This window comes from Callorhinchus milii, unplaced genomic scaffold, assembly GCF_018977255.1.
Source record: "Callorhinchus milii isolate IMCB2004 unplaced genomic scaffold, IMCB_Cmil_1.0 Scaffold20, whole genome shotgun sequence".
NCBI lineage: Eukaryota > Metazoa > Chordata > Chondrichthyes > Chimaeriformes > Callorhinchidae > Callorhinchus > Callorhinchus milii.
The window spans coordinates 2549468-2576711 of NW_024704761.1; the positions used below are offsets into that span (position 1 = coordinate 2549468).

The 27244-nt window shown below is 41.4% G+C and overlaps 1 protein-coding gene across 5 annotated transcripts in view; it reads right to left on the minus strand.

Annotated features, from left to right (window-relative positions):
• The window catches only part of cep112 (centrosomal protein 112), a 111596-nt gene that overhangs the window by 68927 nt on the left and 15425 nt on the right, over positions 1 to 27244 (minus strand). For all 5 annotated transcript variants that reach the window (XM_042342386.1, XM_042342383.1, XM_042342385.1 and 2 more), the window contains 6 exons: positions 24853 to 24900; positions 24571 to 24648; positions 12595 to 12681; positions 8062 to 8161; positions 6669 to 6787; positions 5384 to 5527 (listed from right to left, as the gene is read on the minus strand). In XM_042342386.1, the coding sequence (XP_042198320.1) occupies positions 5384 to 5527; positions 6669 to 6787; positions 8062 to 8161; positions 12595 to 12681; positions 24571 to 24648; positions 24853 to 24900 (576 nt within the window). The remainder of the gene's footprint in view (positions 1 to 5383; positions 5528 to 6668; positions 6788 to 8061; positions 8162 to 12594; positions 12682 to 24570; positions 24649 to 24852; positions 24901 to 27244) is intronic.

Consider the following 27244-nt stretch of genomic DNA (forward strand, 5'->3'; position numbering starts at 1 on the left):
CAAGGTTTTGGATTTTGGACAATAGCACAAATTCCACCCCCAGCACCGGGCACTGCATTTTAAAACTCTTCCCACTTTCTTTATAAAACTTCACAGTACAGTATTGCCATTGCTTCCTTCGTGCTATCACAGTGGCTGAATCCTACTCCAGCTGGATAGATTGTCCACATTCTCAGTGTTCCCATTCAATGTGATGGATAACGACATGGAGAAAAGATAGATAGATGGATGGATGGATGGATGGATGGATGGATGGATGGATGGATGGATAGATGGATAGATGGATAGATGGATAGATAGATGGTAACAGAAAGCACCAAATCACACACCGAGGTTAGGGTTTTGAGAAATGTGCCTAAATTTAAAATTCATTTGAAAACTGCTTCAAGTGAGAGATCAAGTTCCAGTGATCAACATGCTCATTTTCACTATTTTTAACATCATGGGGATAAACTTTATACATTTTTCTGCTTCTTTTCCCATTGAATCTGTTTAATCCATGGATACTGATATCATTATCGGGAAGCTGCTAAGCAGCACATATGAAGAGGAAATTGAATTAACATCTTTGCATTGGAACCAGACAAGTCAGTTTTAGCGCCAGTGTCAGCAGTGACCTGAAGATGCTTATTCAGCTTTCTTCCACAACTGGGCTCCTCCCAACCACTTTCTCTCCAGATATCAGCACTCACTCACCATTTGGCAGGGAAGAGAGAGGAAGAGAAAAAAATTACATGAAAGTTAATTCTAATTCTCTGTAATTGTTTAGTTTGGGAACGTTAGTGATGGTGAGAAAACGATCCCTTTAATATTTGTAACAAAAAAATGTGATTACTCAATCCACAACTGTTTGTGGGACACTGCTGCGTGCAAATTGGCTGACGCGTTTCACCCACAAAATACGGCACAAAAACACAATGAATCCATTTTACAATATATTCTGCGAAGAACTTTGAGATGCCAGAACGATGTGACAAGGCACTACGTAAAATGCAGGGATTACTATTAGTACAAACACTGTGGTAAAAGTCACAGCTAAAGTCCAGCTAAACAAACAAACAGATAATCTTGGCCGAATGTGCAGAGGGCCACAGGTGATGCTCAACCCTTTTTTGCTCCGTGCCTGTGATCCAGCTGAAATGTTTTATCTGATGCAGTATTTGCTATTAGAGAGTTACTTGTTGAAACACTAGACTGTTCTATCTTGCTACAAAGAAGTCATCTCTGGGCTATTTGGTTTCAAAGCCACTTGTGATCTCACAGTTGCTGGAGTCTATTGTCCTGTTTCTGGTTAAGAGCAGTCATCAAACATCCTGCACACCAGAGATTGGGCAGCAGATAAGACAATCGCGATACCCCAACCCGAGCCACAGGGAGAAACACTGGGGAGAAAAATCCATCAACAGAAGCAGCTGGTGATGACAGCATCATCTTTCAGATTGACCACCAGCGTATTCAGATTGGTCACTGAGCTCTGTGACCAGTGCGTCAAAAAAGGCCTGCAAACTCCATTTGCGCCAAGAGCAACACTGATAACACTTAGGAGCGCCCTGGTGAAAGATCCGCATTTCGTGCAGTCACAGAAAGCTTTTTTTTCAAAAAAAATCAAATGCATTGATGGCTTATTATGGATCCAAATGCTTCTAATGAATGTAAGGAAGAAAAGCATTTGGAAAATGCATTGCTTCTCGTGCTGAAGTTCCTGTATGTTCTTTTCCTTCCGTCCCAGTAGATAGGTCATTGAGTGAATCTCTCAATGCTCCCAAAGGGGAAGATATTGGGAGGAAGGAGTGTGTGGGGATGGGGGGAGATTCAGAAATCCCATCACTCATTAGTGTAAGAGTGACAGCTGTACACACAGCTTCAAACCCCGCATTTATTTCGGATGAAAAGGAGCCGATGACAAAAGCCACCGACAGGTGCTGCTCTTCACAAAAACAAAACTTCTCATCAACCGGAGTACACAATGACTGTGCTCCGTACAAGTACCCAGAGGTTCTGGCACGCAACCCAACAACAGTTTTTAATAAAACCATCTGAAGCCATTGATGTTGTGCAAACTATTTGCCTGCTTTAAGCTGTTTTGGACATCGATCATTCAGTCTAGTTCATACAAATAAATAGTTCCTTCCACTGGACCAGCATTTATGAACTTGATAAATGGCAGGAAATATACACAAAGTTGCATTTTGATCCTTCAATCTAAACAAACAGGCCATTTTTTGAAAAGAAAGTTGGAGAGCATCGCTCCGGATGCTGTTCTTGGTGAAGGCTGCAGTCATCCAGGAGAAAGATGTTTTAGAATCATGCAAGGCTTAAATATATAATGGACTGGCAACTAAACAAAGTTCTAATCCAGAAAGGGACTATGTTCAGAATCCTTGTAATTCTTACAACTCACCGTGCAAGGTTCACCACTGCTAGCAAATGCTGCATGCCCACCACTGCATCGCCAGCACACCACTGCATTTAAGCACTCCGGGACGCTACCCCGCTTGAAGGTCGCTATATAAATGCAAGTTGTTGTTGCATGCCCATTGATCATAAGAGGAGTTGAATCAACCGGCACGGCCACGATGGACCTGAGCTGACGAGAGGGGGTTGGAGTCCTGTAGCTCAGTGGTTAGAGCACTCGCTTTGCAAGTGAGAGACCTGAGTTCAATTCCAGGCAGAGGGCGAAACCTTGGGCAAGTTTCCTTACTCCACACACAGCCTGATAATAATCCCTCCAAAACCAAAAACAATAATAAATTGGTCATTTTCAATCCACGACTGTTTTGTGGGACATTGCTGTGCGCAATTGGCTGCCGCGTTCGCCCACAAATATACAGTCAATTCACTTTACAGTATATTCTGTGAAGCGCTTTGGGACGTTTAGAAGACGTGAAAAGCGCTATATCAAATGCAAGGATTATTATTATTAAAAGATGCTAAATTGGATTGGTAAAATAAAACCAGAAACAACACTTTCAGAGGACAAGCGAACACAAGTGAAGGCCAATTTCGCAGAAGTATTTCTCTACAGAAGGTAATTAACTAGAAGTAAGGTGCAGCCACCAGGAAACTGGACTGTTTTAATAAACAGCTTCATAATGTAATGGGAAGACAATCAGGCAGATATTCTGGTAGGATGAGATCCAATAGACTATTTGCCGTTTTAATTATCTGCATCTCTTGTGTTGTGGCAATAGACATTCCCACCTTGCAATAGTGCCAGGAAAAGTCCCCTCCTGATAACCCAGCCTCGTGTTTTATACACACATCTCACAAAAGATACAATAACTACAGTCTATTGAACACTCCACTCGTTTCAAGCACATTGGCTGCCGTTTTTTGCCCACAAAATATACAGTCAATTCACTTTACAGAATATTCTGTGAAGCGCTTTGAGACGTGTCGAAGACGCGATAAGGTGCTATATCAAATGCAAGGATTATTATTGTTTCCGTGGTGCAAATAGAAGAGTTGTTTGCATCTCATCTAGCAATACCGGTCCAACCAAGTCCTTTCTCCACAGTCTGATCAGCTCCTCAACGGCTGGTCAGAAACTGCACAGAGTTTGGTTAAATTATAGCCAGTCCCGCTGTCAGCTGTTCAAAAACAAGCCCAGGAGGATGAGAGGCAGCTGCGAGTTTGCAGACATGGGTCATGCAATTCAAACACAGCTTCAAAAGCATCAAAACTTTGCGGCACCACAACAAAGGGAGAGCCAGAATTGGATTGAGCCAGAGAAAGAACACGAGCCAGAGAATGAGAAAACACAGTCAGACCGAGTGAAAGAGAGAAAAAAAACAAATATGAGGGGAAGAAGAAAATGAACAAATGAACAAATGAACAAGGGGAGAGTGTGCTCTTGATCAATTTTTAGCACCCCCACTAAATTGGGATCCACGGTTTACACTAACTGAAAGGCCACCAACATTTTCTACACGGCTAGTGTAGAAAATGGATTGGGTGGGTCACCTCCTGATGCAACTTTCTGTGACCAGCATACATGAGGGTGTGATTTTTACACAAGGGCCACCAACGAAAATGGCTTCACTTTAATTCATGCCAAAGTCACTTATTTTCACTGGACTATAAACTTCTTTGATATTTTTGATTTTTTTTGGGGGTGGGAGAAGAGAGATAGCTACAACTATCCACCCCCAGCAAAGAAGACAACACTTTTAACAGAAGCCATTAAGTTTAAATTCAAGTCGAAGACAAATCTTAGCTACCAATGTAAGAACTACTCTCCAATAACTACTGAATTCTAATTGAAAGTACAGAATAAAAAGTGAATGGAAGGCTGGATGGTGGAGGCACGGAAGGGGTGACCTCTGCCTTCTAGCCCAGTAAATAAAAGCTTGATGCCACTGAAACAGGATACAGTTAGTCAGCTTTGTCTCAGCAATTATCTCCATATCCTGATGGAAAACTTTCATCTGACCATGGCTGACACAGTCAAAGGTTAACAGCAGCCAAGGTAACAATGAATGCAAAGATTATTAAAGGATCAGTACGGCTTCAATATTGCTTAATAAGGACATAGACCCCAGGTTGTCGGACTTTCAAACCAAACCCCTCAATTATTTGCTTTTTTTCCCTCAATAGTTTAAGATCAGGTTCATTGGAGTTGTTCTGCCTATTCAGTCAACGACAAAGTAAATTATTACGTATCTACAATAAAAAGAAGAGGATCCAGCAGGGCAGAGCCCCACCTGTAGTGTTGGTAAGCTATTGTGCTCGTGATAATCCCTGCATTTGATCCGATTCCTAATCACGTCGGAACGTCTCAAAGCACTTCACACAATGAGTTACTTTGAAATGTTGTGATGTCGAGTAACGCAGCAGCTAATCTGCCCCAGCAACTTCTCACAGAGAGCAGTGAGATGAATGACCAATTAATCGGTTTGTTTTTGGTGAATGCGGATGAGGGAGGAGTATTGGCTGGGACACTAGGACAAACTCCTTGCTCTCGACACTTCTCTGAAGGAAAAGAAAGCCAGTCTGGACACACATCCTAATGTTCAGTGACGGAATCCTTTTATCATAAGCCACGGCTTGCCCTTTAACTTGTTTAATTATTAAATCATAAGCAGCATTGTGATGCCTTTTTTTGATGTCTTGAAAGTCTGGTTTGCTGAGAAGAAATATTCAATGTCTAATGACGACTAGCGACCATATTGGGAAAGAGAGGGGGCCGTCTCTGGGGCTGAGCTGACTTTCTGATTCCGAATTCCATGTCTTTTGATCTGGTTTTAGCTCTATTTCTGCGCTGTCAGTGGCTTGCAGCACCAATGCAAACAACACAGTAGCGCATGCACAAACAGATTGCTGCCCGTAGCTTTGTCAGGAAACACTTGATCACCGAGACATTCTAGAACCAGTAAACACTTACAGTCGCTTTAGTCTGAGCGCTGTACTCTGCCTCCATCTTGCCGAGGCGTGAGTTTGTGTCTTCCAGCAGTTCTTGAATATTTCCCGTGTGTTTCTTCTGCAGCTCAAACTTCTCCTGCTCCAAATCTGCTACAATGTTGTGCAACTGGATTAAAAAATTAATATAACAAATCAACATCCACAGCTTTTACTGACAAATTGACTTAAAACCTCAGTGTTGAAATTCTCTCCAGACGGTCACGGATTTGCATTGTTACATGCATTGGGAAACAAGGCTACCTTTCTGTGATGCTGTTCACTAACACAAGTGAGCGTTTTGACCTGCGCTTATAATGGGATGTACCATTCAAAACATTGGACACAGGCAACAGCCAACATTTTCCCTGCCTCCTTGTATCTGGTGGCTGTCCCCAGGTAACATTCCTATAATGCACAAAGCAATTCTAATTATCTCAAATTGGATAAGATTATACATGGCAGATATTGGATGTTGTGTTTTACCAGATCAATGACTTGATTACAGGTAAACCTGGCAAGTATACTTGATCACTCGAGGATTATTTCAGAAACGCATCTGAATACCCATCAAATGTCTAGGAATATGTTACTATTGAGTTTTCAGGACCCGCTATCCATGAAATGTTGCATTGATCTAATTCTGTGTGAAAGTTGCTATGTATATTATATTTTGAATGACACTTGTTTGCTGCACTGACAATTATACTTGATGAAATGAATTTCTGCCTTGCTCCTGTCTTCAGGTCTGCCTGGAAATTCTTCCAAAGCATTTCAACTCAATGCTTTCAGTCTTCTTCAGTTCCTCGTCAGGTGTCTAAATTTCAGACAATATTTGCAATCAGCAGAGAGGCGTGCAAAATCTTCTCCCCAAACAGACATCGCTTTGTTCCCTTGGCACCTCTCTTTAAACTCTGGGATCCAGCATAGAAAAGACACAACACAGCTCACCTCTGTATTGGAAGATCACACTCACACTCAACCTGTGTGGTATGTCTCCAATTAAATGACTAAATGGCTGAAAGCTCAGCATGTGAGATGGATATTCCATCACCCCAGAGATCACAAGGTATTCGTTATACAGTATTTCACCAAATCCACCAGCTTCACGTTCCTCCCAGTCAAGGCCAGTAACTTTGGTCAACAGAATTGAGGTCAAAGTCATTTTAAAAAAAGTAGCCCATGCTGTGGGAGTGAGGCACTGGCCTCGTTGGGATGAAGGCAAGCAAGATAAAGAAAGAGTCCGAACTCTCAGCCTTTGAAGGTCGTACCTTTTTCTCCCAATCGTTCTTTAAGCAGTCGGCACTCTGCTCAGCCATCTTCTTCAGCTCTGCGATCTGCTGCTCTTTGCTCTCTCGGATCCTCTGTGATTCACGGACCAGGCTCTGAACTGTCAAGTCACAAAGATAATAGAGAAAGAAATAGAGGAAAGCATTGGAAAGAACGCTAGTAAGAATCTTCTGCTTGATCCAATTCCTGATTCCAGAACAGATTGTGGTGACTAGTCACTTACACCAACAGAGAATTGTGATTAAAGGGCACAGGTTCTCATCCCGTTTCTCAATGAAAAAGGAATGACAACAAACATGAATGTCAGCCTGGCACGTTGTGTAGCACACTCGCCTTGGATTGTGGGTTCAAGCCCTACAAGTGGGACTTGGAATCACATTATTTAAACTGTTACTCCACTGCAGTGTTAGGGATCTATTGCATTGTTCGAGGTGGCATCCTTCAGTTGGGATGTTAAACCGAGGCCCCATCTGCCTGTTCAGATGGATGTTAAAGATCCCGTGGCACTATTCAAAAAGAGAAGGGAGTTTCTCTCTCGTGGTGTTGTGGCCAACAATCCCCCAAATAAAACTGGTCACTTACTCTACGGCTGTTAGTGGGACATTGTTGTGCGCAACTGGCTGCTGCGTGTTGCCCACAAAATACACCACTTTACAGTATATCCTGTGAAATGCTTTGAGATGTCTCAATGACATGATAAGGCACTGTATCAAATGCAAGGATTGTTATTATTAGTGCAGAAGGTTTTTTCATTTCTGCAACGAGAGAAAACGGCTTCTTGTGATCTTGAACGTAGGTTTATAAGTACTCAGAGACGTGTGAAGGGCGCTATATAAATGCAAGTTGTTGCTGTAGGCTAACACAAAGAAGATGAAACAAACAATAGCTCTAATTGATACTGATAAGAACAGTGTTATTTCCCATTAAATTCTAGTAACCTTGCGATGTTTATCTCAACCTTTAAACCTTTCAGTCAGGACACTATTCATCAGCTGAATCAAGCTCTGGTCAATGTCAGCTTGACATGTACGGCTAAATTAAAGATAGAACAGCCCAAGCTGAGAATACGAGTCAGATTCGTTTGCACAGCTAAAACAACACTGCAAAACGTCTGCTCAAAGAAAAGTGCATAAAACAATCTCATCTTGTTCAGAGATGACAAACAACTTGAGCTCCGCTCCCACGATTTACGATATCATATGTACCCCTGGATGAGATTATTTTTTGCACTCACTCCCATCCACCCATTAGTCTCCATTTAGAAGTATCCTCCCTTCTCTCAGGCTCGGAGGCCACACACTGTGAGAACAGTACAGGGGCCGCTGCACTGAGCAAATTGCATCAATGACTGAAACGCTGTGTTAGTTTCTTCACCTCTCCTTTCTAGGTTCTTGTTCATCTCCTCTGCTTCCTTCTGCTTGCTCCTACACAATGCCTTCAGTTCCTCGATCTCATTGTTCTTCCGTTCCAGAATCTGGAAGAAGCACAGAAAATGTGGCACACAGGGTCGGGTTCAAGAGGGGCTCTCATGCCCAGAGACAGAACACCATGCAATGATATCCACTTCTGTATTAAATCTCCAGCTAGCTAAACTCCACCAATGTGATAAACAATATAAAATCCCTCATGGAAAGAGCACTGACGTTATTTAGAAATGCTTCAAAAGTAAGGCCAGGGCAATGCGAATGTACTGAAATTAACTCGAACCTTAGATTTGGCAGTTAGCTGAATGCTCCTGGAAACGGCAGGATTTGATGGGAATTTCACTATCCAGATTCAATTCTTCAGAGACAACTATTCAAAATCAGAACTTTCAAAAGCTTCCAAATCCCGAGGCTGGAGCGGTGCACAAATGCTGCATTTTCAAAGTGATACATCAGCCACAAAACACTGCCATGCCACACAACCCAACTCTACACCACACCAGACCCCCACCACACTGGATCCCACACCACACACTCAGCCCCACACTGCACACCCTCACCAAACTCCATACCACAAACCCAGCCCCACCTACCACAAATGCTAATCTTTAGTAGCTCAGAATTGATTGAATCTTTAAGATTGGACTACAGTTCTGGAGGGGATACTGTCAACAGGGAGTAACACTGAGGGGAGTAATAGAGCAGCTACATGTACCTTCACTCCCTTACTGTTGTGCCTGGTGAGAAAATGAAAAGGCGTGTGGAGGAGAGAAAAATCAAATATTCTCAAAAATACTATTTGTAGAATTAAAATAAAAAGATCATACCGACAGTTTAGTGGGTATAAAAGGGTACAATTCCCAAATTCCTTCTGAAATACCGCTACATTCCTCAAAGAGTGAACAAATTATATTACTCATAGTTCTTATTGATAAGAATCAACTTGATGCACTGCAAATGCTTTGACTAGTCACATACAAATGCATACTGATAACTTCTACAGTTCAAAAGAAAAAAAAATCAAAGGCTGCTCAGAACTGCAATGCAATTAACAGCCGAACATAATTTATTTCCGAATAAAGCAAGGATTTGCCGAGCGTTATATTGGGGGGGGGGGGGTGGGGGGCAGGGGAAGAGAGGAGAAGAGGGAATCAAAAGATAGCTCCGAGTGAAAAATAAATATAGATTGGGACTTAAGTTAGGTTGGATAATAATTTATAATCATAATATCTAACAGCTGCTTACCACGTCAAACAGAACATTTTGAATATAAATAATGCAATATGACATTTGGGCAACGAATGATTTAACACGTTAAGGAACACAGTGCTATTCCTGTACCAGAACCAATCTTGCAACTTAACAGGGATAGAGGCAACAAAAAGAGGTTTAGGGATAAAGTGCAATTTATTTAACTTGCAGAATGTTGGTTTTTGCATCCAGAGCTGAAAGGATTTCAGATTATATAAGGTATCAGAAGATGGTCAATAATTCAACCAACTCAAGTGAGGAAGGAAAGCATCTGAGATCAATGGAGTAAGGTCAGATCTTAAATCTACTTCACTGACAACTAAAACCCATCACCTGGTTGCCAAGCCCTTCCTGGTTGCTCAGTGACACTTGATAGGAATGGTTCTCCAACTAAAGTGTTGATATTGGAGATCAAAACAAATTATTTAAAATTATCAGCTATAAAGAACAGGCCTGATGGGCTGAATGATCTTTTCTTGTTGCAGCTTGTCTCAGGTATTAATTAGGACTGCAGGAAACAAACTCTGGATCAACTCTTCAGATGAATTGATCGTTCCACTCATGGCTGTTTATTGAATCTTCCCAGCACAAAAGAGAACATTTTTCTACTCCCCTTTACATCTATTTGTGATTATCTTCAATTTGTGGCTTTTTGTTATAAATGCAAGTGTTTGTTCTTGTTGACCTACCAGCTAGTTTCTACCGCGCACACACACACAGGTCCCTGCTGTTCCCATCAAAAGACAGAAGATTCTGGAAGCTATGCATTTGTGTGATTTGTGTGTAGGTGCACCACGACCTGTTCTAACAGGGGCGGCCTTTTAAACAGTTGAGTGAACATCAAGTGCACTTCACCTGTCCTTTGCATCGGCAAAACTGAAAGGAGTCTTTCATCAAATGCATCTGTCCGAGGCATTACACTCGCCGGGCAGTGGCATAGAAAGCTCAACTCAATATAAATGAGAAGCTGCACGTCAAAGCCCAGCCAGCAGAGGGTGGGAGTTTTGTCTTTGCTCTCATCGGGCCACACACTTTGGACCATCATTGATGGCAGATACAATCACACAATGTCAATGTGTAAGATGCACCTGAGCAAATACTAGCATCTGAGACTGAACTCTTTGATGTAAGGATAAGACGGTCCCTCCAGCAGAGGGACTTCCTGTCTGCTGATAGTGTTTGAATTAAAAATGACTGCAGTAGTCTAACATTCGGCAACTTCCAGCATCTGAAGCTGCAAGACCCACAGAGGAGGCCTCAGGACTAAATCACCCCACCATTCCTTTGGATCTTTGTCTTACTGAATTACAAAGGCAGGTCAGGTCACACTGGGGCTTTTAACCAGCACGAGCAGATACAGATGAAGCCCGCATTTAATATTTATGTTTCAGTGAAGACAAAATCATCTCCCTGCTAATCCACCAGTTTTATTTAGCATTTTGTATCCTTATCACTCTTCCCCAGACTCTTCAAAATTAGACCAATTTACCACGGCCATTAGTCCTGCGCGGAATCATTTGCCGCTTTCTAATGTGGTTTTACAGAAAGCTATTATTTTAACAAAGCAAGTGCTTAGTAGTCCTGGCGTCAGAGGTTATTTAAAACACATGAATTAAACTAAACAATGCCATTTTCTTGTTTTCCTCCTTTTTTTCTTAACCAAACACAGAATATTCACTCCCTGCTTGGGGTTGCTGCTTGTCACAAACGCTCTGAGACGCTACCCTGCATGAGCGGTGCTATATAAATGCAAGTTGTTGTTGTCAATGACAGGCTTCCTCACGCACAGGAGTGTGGCCATCCTTAACTATGTTTCACGGTGATCTTCAAAACGAATGAAGATGAATATCAAATTAAAAAGATAAGTAACTGAGAAAGGAAGGAGTCTCTTCTTCTTTCCCCCACTTCTCCCTTCCTCCGTACAATGTATTTGACTCCTTTTCAAATGTCAAATCTGGCCATTCGGGGGCATCAGAGTCGAGCCTGAATTTGTCCTTGGATGTCCACCAACCCACAGGTATCAAGATAGTGCTCAGGAGCAGGAACCATGGCCAGTTTCCCCTCCCTACCCCAGGATCACTGTGCCCAATTATAGCCCTACATGCTGCCCTGACTGATATCAGCTAATTCAGCTCATCAAACCTGCAACCTTCTGATCAGAATAAAATGGCTTTTATACAGGCAAACCCAGGGGAACATTGACTGTATTCATCATTGACTGTATTCCAATGGGATAAAATGAGTATGAAGTTCTGACTATGCAGAAGCAAGAGAGTGGGAAAAGTAGAAGAGGGGTGAAAAATAATGCCAGCAGATCTTGTGCATGACCTGCCTATTGTACGCTGGACGTACGGTGTAATTATAACAAGATGACCCAGTTTTATTCAATACCAACAAACATCACTTATGACTTATTAGGTTACGTGACTAACAACAGCTGTATCCTGCAAGCTACTGAAGTTTTGTCTCTTTAATGAACGTGGTCGTGACTTTTCTTTTCTTGCAGGAAATTCAGAAAACATGACTTAACCACATCAAAAAGCGGCCCAGTTCTCCTCGGTTTGGGTCGGTTTCAAGGTTACACAGCGAATCAAGAAAAAATCCGATAATCCACAAACAAGTCATGTGCAGGTCAGGGTTCCAATCACAAAGACCATGGATGTGATATGAAACTTGGCATTCACAACCCAGCAAAGAAGCTCATTGCCTATCAGTGCACGATCTTAAGTAATAATATGATTGTCAGCCTGGCGCAGTCGGTAGCACGCTCGCTTTGGAATCAGATGTATGTGGGTTCAAACCCCACGTTGGGAAGATGAATGAGCTCATGGTCTCGGCTGACACTACGGTGCAATGCTGGGGGAGTGCTGCTAGTCGGAGGTGCAATCCATTGGATGACATGTTAAATCAAGGTCCTATCTGCCTGGTCACGTGGTCATTAAAAATTCCATGGCATGGTACTATTTGAAAAGAGAGGAGAGTTTCCTGGCCAACTATCCTCCACTTAAAAATTGGTCCTTCTCTTCATGGCTGTTTGTGGGATATTGTGTTTTGCATGACGTTGCAGGCACAAATCGGCTGTTGCATTCATGTACAATCATTACACTTCACAATAAAATCCTCTGAAGTGCTATAAGACAAGTTGACAACGTGATAAGGCACACGTACAGTAGAGATGTTATCGAAGCAGCTGAACACTTTGGGAGAAAACAGGACTGATATCAAGCCTTACCTTTTGCACATCCGTGTCATGCTTTTGCTGCAGTTTGAGCTTCTCTTCATGAAATTTTGCTTCCACCATCTTTGACTTCATCTCAATCTAAAACGATAACATTAAATGTAACTATGTCTGATTTTTTCCCCCATTTATAAATGAAAAAGAATGTTTACTTTGAGCTAAGGAATTTCTTTATCAACACATACCATCAATTTTAGTTTCGACAAGCGTACTCATTAAAAAATGGATGTCGCAATTATGCCTTTAGATGTACAATGTTGAAAAACACACAAACCATTTAACACTTGCATTTGAATTCACACCGAGACGTCTCAAATGCAATTCACATTGTGAGTTACTTTGAAGTACAGAAACTGTTTTGCCGACGGAGGTGACAGTTAATCTGCCCCAACCAAATCCCACAAACAGAAATGAGATGCACAACTAATTAACCTGTGTCTTGGTGAATTTTGGATGAGGGAGGAATATCGCAGCAAGACACAAGAGAATTCTTTTCTTCCAAACTACGCTGTGGGATCTTTAACATTTCATCTGAACAATCGAAAAAGCAGACAGGAGCCGGTTTAGCATATCCTCGTCTAAATCTATATGCATTTATCCAAAAATATAGGGATGAATCGGTACCCTCTATTTAAAATATACATTTTAAAATTTGTGATCAGGTTCGAATTTGGTCTCATTTAGTTAGTCAGATCAGTCCAATGCACTTTTTTTCTTCAGGGAAATATTCATCTACCACCTTCAATTTTATAGAACAGGTCACCTAAATCAATGCAGCACACTCCCAGCACTGCACTGAAGCAACACCTTAGACTATGAGCTGAAGTCCTGGCATGGGTTTCAGCTCACAACCTTCTGAAAGAGAGGTGAACGTGCTATCAGCTATGCCAAGCGACACCCATCTGGGTTCGCTTGTGCGAGATCTGGAACTTGTAGTTGAAATATATGTGACCACTTATAGCCTCCAGACACGATGAAACGCGGACCAGCAAATCTACAAATGGTTCTAATCTGGAGTAAAGAATTTCAAAAACAAAAGCATATACTGGAATGCTTTACAAACCTTCCCCTCCCAATTAGGATTCCTTTTCCTTGTGTACATTAAGTGTCGTACCAAACATGTGTTCAGAAAATGGCTTGCACCGACCCTCAGCAAGCCATCTATAAGGCCAGTGCGGACAGGGAAGTGCTTTTTTTTTTGTTTCCAGCTTTTAACAGTTAAAAAAGAGATCCAAGAGTGTCTGTTGATGTAAATAAAAGGATCACAAATTTACAAAACACATTTACTTCTTTTTGCTGAGAAACTCCTAATAACTGCAGCGACTCAAATAGAGCAGTTGATGCCCGAGGGACCTGGGCATAAAAAATTTATGTATTATGCTGATTGTGGAGAGAACCAAAGGAAACAAACAAGACACGGAACAGTTGGTTAAGCACCTTGCACACACTGTTGGAGATCAAACACAAAACTGTGGATGCTGGAAACTTGGAATAAATGGGGACAGAGAGAGTCGACAGAAGAAAAAGATGGCAGATCTTCTCATAACAAGTGATTCCCCAACACATATTAATGACAGATCTTTGATGGGTGACCCAGGCGCATTATCGAAGAGAAGAGTGTTGCTCTCTCCTAGTGTCCTGGCCAACAATTTCCCAAATAAAATTGGTCACTCACTCCATGGCTGTTTGTGGGACATTGCTGTGCCCACAAAATACACAGAATATCACATGAAGTGCTTTGAGACGTGTCGACGACCTGATTAGTCGCTATAACAATGCAAAGATTATTATAATAGAACCATACTGTTTGACAAGGGAATGCTCTAATCTACAAAGACCTACAATATGATACAATTCCTTTTTCTCTCTGACAAGAGAGTAATCAATCACCTAGATTGATTACTTCTCAGCAAACATTTGGGCAATTTAATATTCCAGCCCATCACATGGTGTGTAAGCAAATTCTGCTAACTGCCATTAGTGTCTTCTTCACACTACTGGTAATTAATAGAATTTGCTATTTTTTAAGGCAGCTCTTAATATCATCCTCTAGATACTAATTCCAGTAATGTCTGTCTTGCACGTATTTGCTTTAAAAGAGAAATCAAAATCTGTTTGATGTCTTTAATTTCCTGGCTTATAAACAGATTTCTATGTATATGGGCTTCTTGTTATCTGGTGCCTCCGGCTCTGATCTGCTTTGAACTCTCGAACGGCGCTGTTAGCTTGTCGTCTCTTATCTGATCACCTCTGGGCCAGAGGTGACATTTTGGAACTTGAATGCACTTCAGATTTATAACTTTTGCCCAGAAGCATCATGCCAGTGCAAATGTGCAGGTCCAGTGCAACTAGAGCAGGTAATCTTTCAAAACATTTCCAAATCCAAAGCTGAAGGAAATGTTCTTTTAAGATAACAGGTTGCCTGCTAAGTGCTGCAGCCCCCTGCACCTCAGAGTGCTAACGAATGTGATCACCGGCTTCAAGGTGTCTTCTTGATCTCATGGAGAATGCTGGGGGAGGCAGACAGGCAGGCTGGGAGCTTCTGCCGGAAAAGGAAACGTGAAAGGCGAGTTCACACGTGCCTTTCCAAATCAATTCTCCAGTTTATAGACTAACTTTAGCTGAGGACTGGAAACTTGCCTCTCTAGTCAATAGTCACAGGCACTACGTGGGACTCAAGACATCAACAATCTGAACACGTGATAAAATAAAAAAAAACTGCTGACCAGGAGCTTGAAATTCTGACAAGAGACGAGAATAGATAGATATCTGTTTGTGTGTGAAGCACTTTGTGATGTTCTCCTGAAGTGAAAGATGCTATATAAATATTTATATTATTATTATATTATAATAAATAGATTAGATGGATAAATAGAAAAGAAACTGTGAATGATTCATTCCTGGAAGGATATTCAGTTAGTGCTTATGTGCTTAAAATGGCAGGCAGTCATTTGTGAATGACCCCGAATCTGATGAGAGCAAGTCTCTTATGATGTTAGTTTGGATTCTTGTGTTGAACGTGAAGCACATGAGTTTAGATTCAGATTCAGGCCAGATTGCTGGACTAAAAGTCAGGTATAAGGGGTTCACTGTGAATTCTATGGGGGTGATCCAAATCAAAGGAGGTGGAATGTGCTGTAAATGGAAATCCTGCTTTCCACGCGAATCATGGAAGCGACTGAGCTTCAGCCACTTGTTATTACGATAGTTTTGCAGAAATGTCATCAGATTTTTATATTACCGAGGTGACACACTGTTGCAGATAGGTTTAAAAGCACGGAAGGAAAAAGAAAGTTTTACTCTGATTAACGTATGTACAGAAATAAAGACAGCCAGAAACGCCATGAACACAAGCTGGTCAGGATAAAACAAAGAGTAAGACGGTGCCACGGAAACAAAAAAAAAACTTCAAGACCTTAGATCACAAAGAGAAAAGTTGCCAACTGCACAAATTGTGCAGGAAATCCAACAAAGCAAAAACCACTACAAAGGAGGATAACAAAGAAACCAAGAGGACAATGTGTAACTGGAACAGGGAACAATACTCTCAGAAATCCAGATGGAAAGTTGTGTTGATGCAGGTGGTTTTCGAGAGCATTCCGAATTAGGAGGAAAAGAGGTCAAACATGATGGCAGTCAAGAAAATAGCATTAGAATACAAGAGGGTCAAAAAAGTGGTTTCTGACAACATTATCAAATATGAGTGCTGTGAAGAAAACTCATGGGTGAGTTCCCGTCATTTCTTTATATTGAAAAAAATCAGAATTTAGTCAATTTTGAATTTAAATTGATAAACCTGGAACAAGAAAAGAGCATTCTGGCCATCAAACCCACTCCTTCCCACAAACCATGATAATCTGCCCACTCGTGGATTCTCCCACACTGAATGAATCTCTTAGAAGAGGTGAATAGCCACCATAAAGCAAAGGGCATGATCCTCATAAGATCGGAAGCCCTATTCGGACTGCTTTCCTCAGCAAATTGGTTGAATATTTAGACTGATTCCCCACAAACCATATCAACAGGGCATTAAATCACCTGGCATTGTCCATGGCTTTCAACATTAAAGACTGAAATTTGCTCAAACTATTCAGCTGGTGTTGATCATAACTTCACACAGCCTGTCATCGTGCCTGGCGATGCAGCTTAAAGCTCCACTTTAAAACTATTGGGTGGGAGGGGAGGGGATGTTTTGATTGAAGGGATCAAATTGATCCCCGCTTATGTCTGGGCCAGGTTAAACACTTATATGTTGGGTGTGCTGTTACACGATAATCAACCACAGATTAAATGCAAACCCAATATAAATAGATTTGAAATGCTGCAAAGTAATTGTGCACACATTTAGTACCACAATAGAATGAATTTGTTATACAGTTTGCAATTTACTGCTTTGATTTTGATGAGAATCAAAAAAAAGTTATACAAATGGTAGCTAATAAGAAAATTGTTTAGTCAGCACAATGCAGGGACACCCGGCAGAAACAATACAAACACACTCCTCTCACTGAATGAATTTGGAAAAACAACTGATACACATTTGAGATGTTTGGATTAATGTGAGTGTGAATTTTGTTTCCGAATTATAGTACCTGAAGCTTCTGTTCCAAATCCCACCAATTGTTGTTGTTGCCATAAAGTGCGCCAACAAGTGAACTTCACAAGCACTAACTGAATTTTGCTTTTCGGGACTCTTTACTTCACGTTCAGTTCACTAGCCGCAGTTTTCCATTTACAGCATTTTTGGGGTGGTGAGGAGATCAGGTTAACACTGTGAGCTTCTCATTCACAGATAGGCAGCTGGATCACTGTTAAATGCTGTTGACAAGAGCCATGTAATAATTTATAGGCAGGCAGCGAGGGCAGAGATTAAAATCTATGGAAGATATGTAGCATGTTCAAAGCAAGCTCACGCTGGATATTATTACCCAGGCGATTACTGTCAGGGGCCAGTGAAAAAGGTCTCCTCTTGGACATTTTTCCTCTAGTTGCTTATCTCCCTCAGGCAAGGCAATAAATTGAGGACAATCTGTGACATTATCCTTTCAGGGAAATTACTTGTTCAGACACTCCAATCCCACCTGACCTGAGCCTTCAATATAAGTCCGTTAATCATAACACTCATTCCCCTCCAGTTTGTAATAGTGCATGCAGGCACATGGTAAGATCATAACTCCATATGAATCGTGGCTGCACGCAAACTAATCTGTGGGGGGTCAGAGAATCCAGGAGAGAGAAACTAGAAAACTAAATGTTGTCTCTCTCTATCAGTGGGAGTTTACTGGAGCATCATGTAATTGCTTTCTGCCAGATGCTGGTGGAAGAGGACAATCTTAGATAATGCGTAATTTTCTTATAAACTGTGAGCGATAGATCCAAAAGCAAAGTTTAATCCTCATATTTGTAAGATATGGTTGGCAATGGAACAGTAAATGTTTTTACACAATAAATAGCCATTAACAGGTGTAAAGGGTGTTTTTTGGGATAATATTATTCAAAGAATGCACACACAGATTTCAACCACTTTAATGATAAAATTTGTTTCAAATTAACAAACTGTTTTGACACTTTATATGAAAACAAGACCAGAGGAAAGAGTTGCCAAATCTCAGGAACCGTAGAGTGATGAAATCAAGCTATGTATTTGGATACTTTATCTGCATTCCTGCAAAATAAATGGTACTAATTTTATAATAATAATAATAAATCTGCCACGAACTAATAAAATGGCAGATCAGACTCAAATGCCTATTGTTACTATCATCCAACCTTTTACAGTAATAATAATAATCATCATCCTTGCATTTGATATAGCGCTTTTCACGTCTTCTAGACGTCCCAAAGCGCTTCACAGAATAGTACTTCACAGTACCATCAAATAGGAAAAAGGGAGGGTGCAGAGGGCATGCACTGAAACTATTAAGTAGCATAACCAATTACCAAACCACCAGATTGACTTCCCACAAACAACAGCACCAGAACGAACAATCTATTTATAATCACATGCAGTCTGTGCGTGCCAGCCCTTAAAACCCATTCGCTGCGTCCACTGTTCTGCTGTACCCGCTGTCCAAAAAACAGAACCACTTTCACATTACAATCAGTGATTTACAGTATTAATAGGCATTCCTACAGCATCACTAACCTGTACATCACCCCTGATATTTACAAGTGTAGCTTTAAGAAGATTCTGAGAGTAACTTTGTTTTAAGAGGGTCTAAAAGTAAACTGTAGTCAAGTGATAGGGGAATGCTACACATACTTTGTTGTATATAGAAAATGATACGCAAATCAATAAAAAGTTATTTCCACTTCCCATTTGTTGTTATCATTCCCCCCACCCATGGGTAGATGGTTCAATCATTTCATCATGTGGACCCACTGTTCTCTTTATACTAAAGCAAAGCAGTTCATCCCGATTCAAAGAAGGGTGCCTAGTACAGTAACTAATGCGAGAAGGTCACAAGCAGCTTGGACACTGCAAGAAACTCCCTTCCCTTTTCGAATAGTACCATGGGATCTTACCGTCCACCTGAACCAGCACATAAGGCCTCAATTTAACCTTCCATCTAAAGAACAACACCTCCATGGAGCCTAATGGTGCTCCAACTACCCCCAACCAACACTGCATTGGAACGTCATCTTAGACAAAATGAGTTCCAAGTCTCAATGTCTAGTTTAAATTCACAACCTTCTGACTTAGAAGCAAGAGTGCTACCTCCCAACTGAACCAGGCTGACACTCAGGAAATCTGCCCATGCAACTTCCAGCGTCTCCTCTGCCCATAGTCCAGGTGATCTCACGTGACACCAAAATGGAAGAAAACTACTTGCAAAGGATGCGCTTTGCACAGGAAATGTAGAGAAAACACACCATTTAAGTGTGTGAAACATGACTGACTGCAAGTGCTTATAAAGTTACGATTGGTAACTTGGTCAGCTCAGAAGACAACGGAAAAGCTTCCATTACCAACGTCCAAAATCGCCTGAACCCAGAGGCTGAGTGTTTTGGTAACAAGCCCCACCCTGCTACCTTTACATACAAACTCAGAAACCTTGTTTCATCATGCTGGTTCAGATCTCCCACAACAGAAGACAAGCTATCAATGCGGGACACATTCATGAGGGACAGAAAGGGTGAGGCACAGGACATTACCTATCAGTGTATTATGCAGGTATTAATATTGTGTACACTAAAAACATTTCTTCCAGCAGCAACTCAACAATTAATTTGATAAACAGCAGATTTCAACTGATTACTGTGAATTTGTCACTCAAAACACATGTACTATATTCTTAAATCTCTAAAGCTGTCAGCTGTAGCTCAATTACACAGTGGATCCAATGGTTAGAAGTTCCTCCTCCTCCTTTGGTCTTTCTCACCACCTCAAGTAATCACAGTACAATTCAGCACTGTGGCTGTGTCAGTGTGGGTGGAGAATTACTTTTAAAAGACTGGGACTTTTAAGATGAATTAATTAAACCAAAACATTGCAACTTACGGGAAGAGTGCTGTAGTTAAACCACATCACAGCCTACAGCACATCAAGCATTACCCAAGAATATTTTCAAATGCCTTTCCCACAATTTAGGTCCTTCTAAGAGGTGCGTCACGCAGATTAAAAGCGAAACTCCCTTTCTGCAAACCAGGTGCAGTTTCTGAAATAGCTATTGTTCATAAAAGAAACAGGAGAGTAGTTGGATGTTCTTCTTCTTATGCTGAGTGTGAGGCCAGGTCAGAGATTTGAGAGCAGGCTGCCCACCAACCAACTCAGAGGCTGACTTCCGGCCGGGGGGCTGGGTGACAAACTAAATACACAAAACCTAGAGACACTATTTTACTACAGGGGCTGGGTGAGTACTAACATTATGTCTTCATACGAGGGCCAAACCCAGCCATGAACAACGGGCAGAGAGTGCCTATTTCTGCCAGTTTAATGGAGTCTGGACAGCTTTAACCCAGCTCTTTATGGTTGCACTCACAAACTGCCTACATATTAACACTAAACCTGTAAAATGTACCTGGAGAAATAGGTCACAAGGATAGCCTTGTCCCAGGAGAATGAAAACATTTGGAACGCTGGAACTTGAAGATAAAATTGAGGCGTATTTACGGGCAGAGTACAGAGAACTTTGTCCAGGAACTGGGCCATCTAGCAGCTACAGAGTAGATGATGGGGACACTGGAAGCAATTCCTTCCCGCCCTCAAAAAAAATAACAAAAGACCCTTAAGTTCAGAAAGTTGAGCTGATTTTGATGGACCTGTACGAGAAAGATGAACGTGTGCTTTTAAACTGATCATGTGTTGTCTCCTTACTTGTGCATCTCCGTGACAAAACACTTGGCACTTTTAAAAATGCTGGTTTTAATAAGGCCCAACAAATGTGCAACAGATGTGAGACAGACATTTACTGCCCATGAAGTAACTATTAATAAACAGAGAGGATTATGCAAACCACTAATGCTTGTACTGCGAATAATATTGGTTTGTTTTGATCATTTTTGTTTCAGTTTTTTTTAAAACAATAAAATTCTTAGAAAACACAAAGAACACATTCCCCAGAAATTTGCTTCCCCCCCTTAGCCATCTGCCAGCATAGAGGATTAGCAGCACAGATTCAGATATACTCAGGTTCAATAAGAAACATATTAATCCATGTCATGACAGGCCATCTATTAACCGTTAGTCTGCCATCAATGGATTACAATCTTGTTGCCCAGGTGATCAGAGTAACTCAGTGAGAGATAAGTTTTCACCATCTGACAACCAAAAAATCACATCAGCAATCATTTCGACTGTATGCATTAAGCACTCAGATCAATCCATAGATTACGGAAGACTAATGGGCTGAAAACGTTAAAGTAAAACTATCTTAGGAAGCCTGAAATTTCTCAGAAACTGGAGGTAATTTGAGTTAAAATACAAGCCTTTTTCATCCCGGCCCTCCCCACACAGCACTCGCTCTTTGCTTGGATATGTTTCCTCTGGTACAAGGTACCCTTGGATACCTCTCTCAGCTGTGAGCTGAGGTGGTAGGTATTTGAAAGTTGGTGCAGTAGTGGAGCTATAGTAGCTGCTGTTCCCCTCCCAAACCCAGGACCCTCAGCCATCAGTAGTATCCCTACCCCTGCTCAAGACAACAACAACAACTTGCATTTATATAGTGCCCCTCACGCAAGATAGCATCCCAGAGTGCTTGACAGTAGTGGAGCACAACGTTAGACATTAGCTAACTCAGCATAAAGAGGCACAGAGAAGAGACCTTCCTTGCTTAGAAGGTTCAATTTAAGCGCAATATTCCCCCACCAATTTGAAACAGTTCAACACAAACATTGTGTCAGTGGTGCATTAATTAAAAGGAAAATGTGAGCATCACATGCTCAGAATCCCGGTTCCCAGCGGTTGAGTGCAAAATAGAAAAGTCTCATTAAGAGTCCCCAAGATGGGAAGCTAGAGGAGATAAATACACAAGAACTAAAACAATCCCTAAGCCAGATGCCTCTCTCAGGCCATTTCTGGATTCTAACCTTGGAGCAATGCTCTGGCGGTGGCATAGTCATAGGGATCACTGACCAAACATGTGAACTGGAAAGCTGCAGGAACACATCAACTTTCAAGCGTCTCCTTGTTGACATCAGATTTCCTTTTCGAACATTTAACTCAGGGTCTGGAGCTGAAACACTTATGGTGTGGAATGGTAACCTAATATTGATACTCTGATTATTTCTGTTGGTCCCCTTTCCTAAAATAGAAACAAAATGGACACCCTGTGTAATTCAACACCCCGTGAAGGTTCAGGTTCAGGTTCAAAGCCAGCCTGACAATAACATCTTCACTTTAACACACCTGTTTGTACATTTCCATCATACTGTTTACACTGTGCAAACGAAATCTACCAAGATCACTCTCCTTTTAACCCATTTAAAGCCGTAGTTAACACTCGCTGCTACTCTGTGTCAAAAAGATGACAAGGTTAAAAGGCCACTGCATCTTTCTCAATGGTTCAGGGCCGTCAAATGGAGCTTTTCAAAATGGTCTGAGCAGCTCAGGAATCTGTAGTCACTCAAGCTCGCTTCCTGGTGGGTCAGACAGGAGCAGCAACAACACCCAGGCAGAGTCTACAAACTGCTTTGTACATTATGTCAACAAGAGCAAACAAGTCAACTGTGCATTGGAAAAGGGGGAAGGGACATTGCAAAGCATTTCTTTATCCTCCCCATTAGTACCTTTCTCTTTTACAAAGCAGCAAAGTTCAGAAGGTTATTTTGGGCGTAGAAACAACCTACAAAGGGTTAACTATCCAATAGTGTTCAAATCTGAAATATATATTAGAGAGAGACCTCCAGCCCTTGACCTCTGGAACCTCATTTTTAATCCAACCCAGACGGATAGGCTGAAATCGTTTCTCTTAGGTCTCTCTGATGACTACAAGGTTAAAAGGAGTTTAGGGTCAGTCTCAACTCACCAGGTGATGGTTGGGGATTAACACTACAATCTTACACAGAACAGCCCAAGTTGACACTAAATTGAGTCTCTCCCACAGAGGCCACACAGATAAATGGTGTCGGAAATGGAAATGTACTAGACAAGTATTCCAGAATCCTGTCTGCAGTAATGTCAGCAAACATGAACTACTGCAGAAGATAAATGAGTAACAAGTCTGAATAAGTGTGAGAAAGAACTTGCATTTCTACAGCACCTTATCACATCAAAGTTGTTGGTTATTAAGTGTAAGTGTGCCTGCAACGCCACACGAACAGCCATGAAGTGAATGACCAGTTAATCTGGACGATCGTTCACTGTTCACAAAATGTGTGATGAACGAAAATCATTCTAGAACTGGTCAAAATGTCAGGACCGAGATGCTCCTAGACACCACACGTTGCTGCAAACTGAGGGGCCGTATTTCTCAACATTCGTTGCTTGACACAATTGTGGTTTGCATTTATTAAATCGTTGCCAACAGCGAGTTTGGAAGAAAATCAGTGAAACAGATTGTATAGCCACTAAAATGAATAGGGCTTCAAAAAACCCTGAGTGAGACGAATTGCAAACTCATTCAAATGAAAGAGCAAGATTTTCTGTTTTTAGTTAAGGAACAGAAACTGATTCCAGCTTTTCCAGTACAATTTATGACATTACCTCAACCGCTCGATATGTTACTGCCTTGCAACACACTCCAGCCAATGCATTACCCAACATTCACGGAAATGTTCCACGCCTTTCCTCAAAAAAAATCAAAGCCCAATAATTTCATTAACAGAAAAACATTATTAGAAATTGTCACCAAAAACCTTTTCTGCCTCTGAAGTGACTCATCTCTACTGAAGACCAGATAGGGAGCTATCATCTGTGCGACCTATTTGCTCTATCTTTGACTACCTAGATGAGCAGCTTACCACTGGGAAATCATGTAGTACAAAAGTAATTACATTAGTGAGGGTGGGAGGGGGGGTGTGTGTTTATGCTATATGTAAAACTCATAAAATGTAGGTGCCCTTAATTATGTAATTATGAAAAAGATGGATTATATAATTACTTAACACCAGGGCACCTGTAATTCCCCCAGTGCACATGGTTTATACTTGGTGCATGCGTATGTGTTTACACATGGTACAAAAGAGACCCCTTTTACATTTTTGCTTATAAACGCCTTTCATAGTCTATTACTAGGCAGATACCATAGTGTTGATGTCTATTCAACTTGCTACGTGAGAAATGTTCTTTTGACTGAGGGATAATAACGGTTAGGTTCGTTCTCCACTCACAGTGAAGGTTGCGGTTCCGTTGCATATTGTGTTCTGGGATTCCCTGCATACTGCAACAATGCTGTATGACGAGGACCGGGAAAGGAGAGAGGTTCAATTTCATCTACTGCGATTTTTCAGAGTTTTAATTGTTGCACATCAAATAAAAGGGGCCAGGTGTGTGAGCTACAGTAGGCGTTCTAGCTACACATATATTCTTACCTCTTTCTCATGCATTCGAGCCAGACTCTGCTCCTCGCGAAGTGCGCTAATTTTTCCCAGGCTTGTTCTTGTTGTAATCTATAGAAGTGGCAGAAAAAAAAGATCATGTTCAAAGATCAAAGAGGGATGGAAGGGGGGGGGGGTGGGGGGAGTCTTTAGAAGACTCAATTTCATTATGCACAGATTCCAATTATCAGTGCCACCACCCTATTTCTCCTGCTCCCCCCCCTCCCCATGTCAAATACCCTTAACGGTACCATCATTTGAAAATCTAAAACCTACCGGAGACAAAGAGATCGGTTTCTCCCTCAAATATCTAGGATTTTCTATCTGTAAAACAAAAACAAACAACGCCCAGACTAGTATCGATCACTGAAGGTTTCGTTTTTCCCTTCGACTCACACAACAGGTGACTTCAAAAGAAGAAGGCAGCTAAAAAGGCAGTCCCTGTTTACCAGTCAACGGTGCCTGCTCGCAGAAGATCTTAATGGCATCACAGGGACTCGATTCCCAAAACCTTTTACATTCAAACCCATTCCACCACCACCACAAGAGGCATGTTGCAATCACACCTCGCCTTGCATGTCTAATCCTGAACTTCACACCCGTGACAAAAACTTCAAACAGACTCTTTACATAAAAGGCTGAAGCATTTCAAATATAATAAACCACAAAAAAGGGGCTTATAAGGGCTTGCATTTTAAGTCACCACATAAGACAGCTTGGCCTGTTGGGCCAGCAGGAACACACTGCAAGCTGAACACAGCACAGCTTTCACTCCAGCAGCTGAATAGATGGAATTTGCACAATCTTCCCCCACAGCCTCCCACACCATCAAATGTAAAACTGTATCAAATGCCTGACTGTCCAGTACCTAGGAACGTCCTTCCGACATGCAAAGCGCTGTGTAAATGTAATTTGTATTGTATGGGCAGAAGGGCTGACTTTAGCAACCAGGTTTCTTAGTTCATAAATGGTTACGATAGCTAGTTCAAATTTCTGGAAAAAAATTAATGCTGAGAATGGAACAAAATCCACCAATAGCACAGGCGAAGAAGAATTCTCAGTAAGGCGAGGAGCACTTCCAATTTATCCCACCGGCACCAAGCTGGGTTAGAGAAACTGAGAAAAATGGGCCTGACAGAGATGATGATGATGCTAGGGCTTGGTAACATTTCCCAATAGATACATTACTTAGGAAAATGTTTCCAGGAATTTGCAATGTGGGGAGGCATATATGCCTTGATCATTATTGAGTGGTGGTGGGGGGGGAAAAAGGAGTGAAAACCCAGTTAGTTTCCTTTGACTCAGGGTCATGATTGACCCTGTAATTGCGGTAAAGGTTCTCAGAGAAGCTATGCTAACTGTGGAATACACCAATTGCATTCCCTAAATGAGGAAGATCATATACATGATGACTAACAAAAATATGAATGAACATTGATTCAAATAATCATAAGATTGCTGAGCTTCAGGAGTGCCTCAGTGCTTGAATGCATCACTGGCACTACCAAAGAAGGGGAAATGCTAGAAAGAAAATGGGGAACACTTTAAAACATACACATTAAGGTTCTTATTTATTAATTTTAATTTATTCAGAATGAGGCCCTGAGAATTACACATCTGCACTGCAATCAAAGAGATCAATTACCATCCTAAATCACAGAAACAAAGCACGTGCTGTTCATTACCCGCCTTTGAACCCTCGAATAGATTATACTTCCTGGTATGTGTGTGCTTTTTCTAAATACAGTTTCATTTAGTTGTTGCCTTTTTATCATGCTTTTTTCCAGTGATGGCAAATATATCCTTGACAAATGCTAACGTTCACAAAAGTGGATTAATCCCTTGTGACAAACAACAGAGAATGAATAATTTTTATTCCACTGCTGAGTGCCAGGATTTACTGCAGTTGGCACGGAGTCTCAGACTTTGAATGTTGCTGCCTTGTTATTTAATTAGGTGGATATATTTGAAGCCCATTCAGTTTTGTACTTTAGTTTTATGAGGGTAGTGATGCTTCTTTAGAAGAATAATCAACCTGTAACTACCGAGGCTGAGAAGAGAATTAATTTCTTAACATTTGTTGAAATGAGCTACAGCTCGTTCCCCTTCTGCAGTCCAGTACACTTCCCAACATAAGGCTCAGGCAGTTCCGTGCTGCAGCTGTCTGTGGCGCCTCCTTCACTGACTACTAAAAGGACTTTGAAGTTTCTAGAGGCCAATACCATTCTATTTGCTCTCATGCAAACCCACAACTAAAGGATATGGGATGACTGTACTCACTTTGATCTGTTTATTACTAATAGTGTATTCTCAACAGGGTTAGTCACTGAAGTGTGGAGCTATTGTGTGGACTTCGGTTGCTCTATTTATGTGAGCAACCAGAAGTTTGTCAAAATGCCTAGAATTTAAGCAGAGATTTCCCCCCTCCCCCCCCCCCCCCGATGACGTGATTGGTCAGGTTTGCACTGAACAGGATACCAAAGAAAGTCTGGCAAAGATAACTGAACAAGACCATCAAGTAAAAATCCTATGACTGAGCAAGGGAGTTTGTTATTAAAACCATGTAAAATGTGAGCAGGACAGTGTGAGGTGCTGGAACAGAGGAGTCAGAATCAGAATATTTTAGACCAACCAGAAGAACCCTTTGTCATTGAGTTTTGCTGGCTCT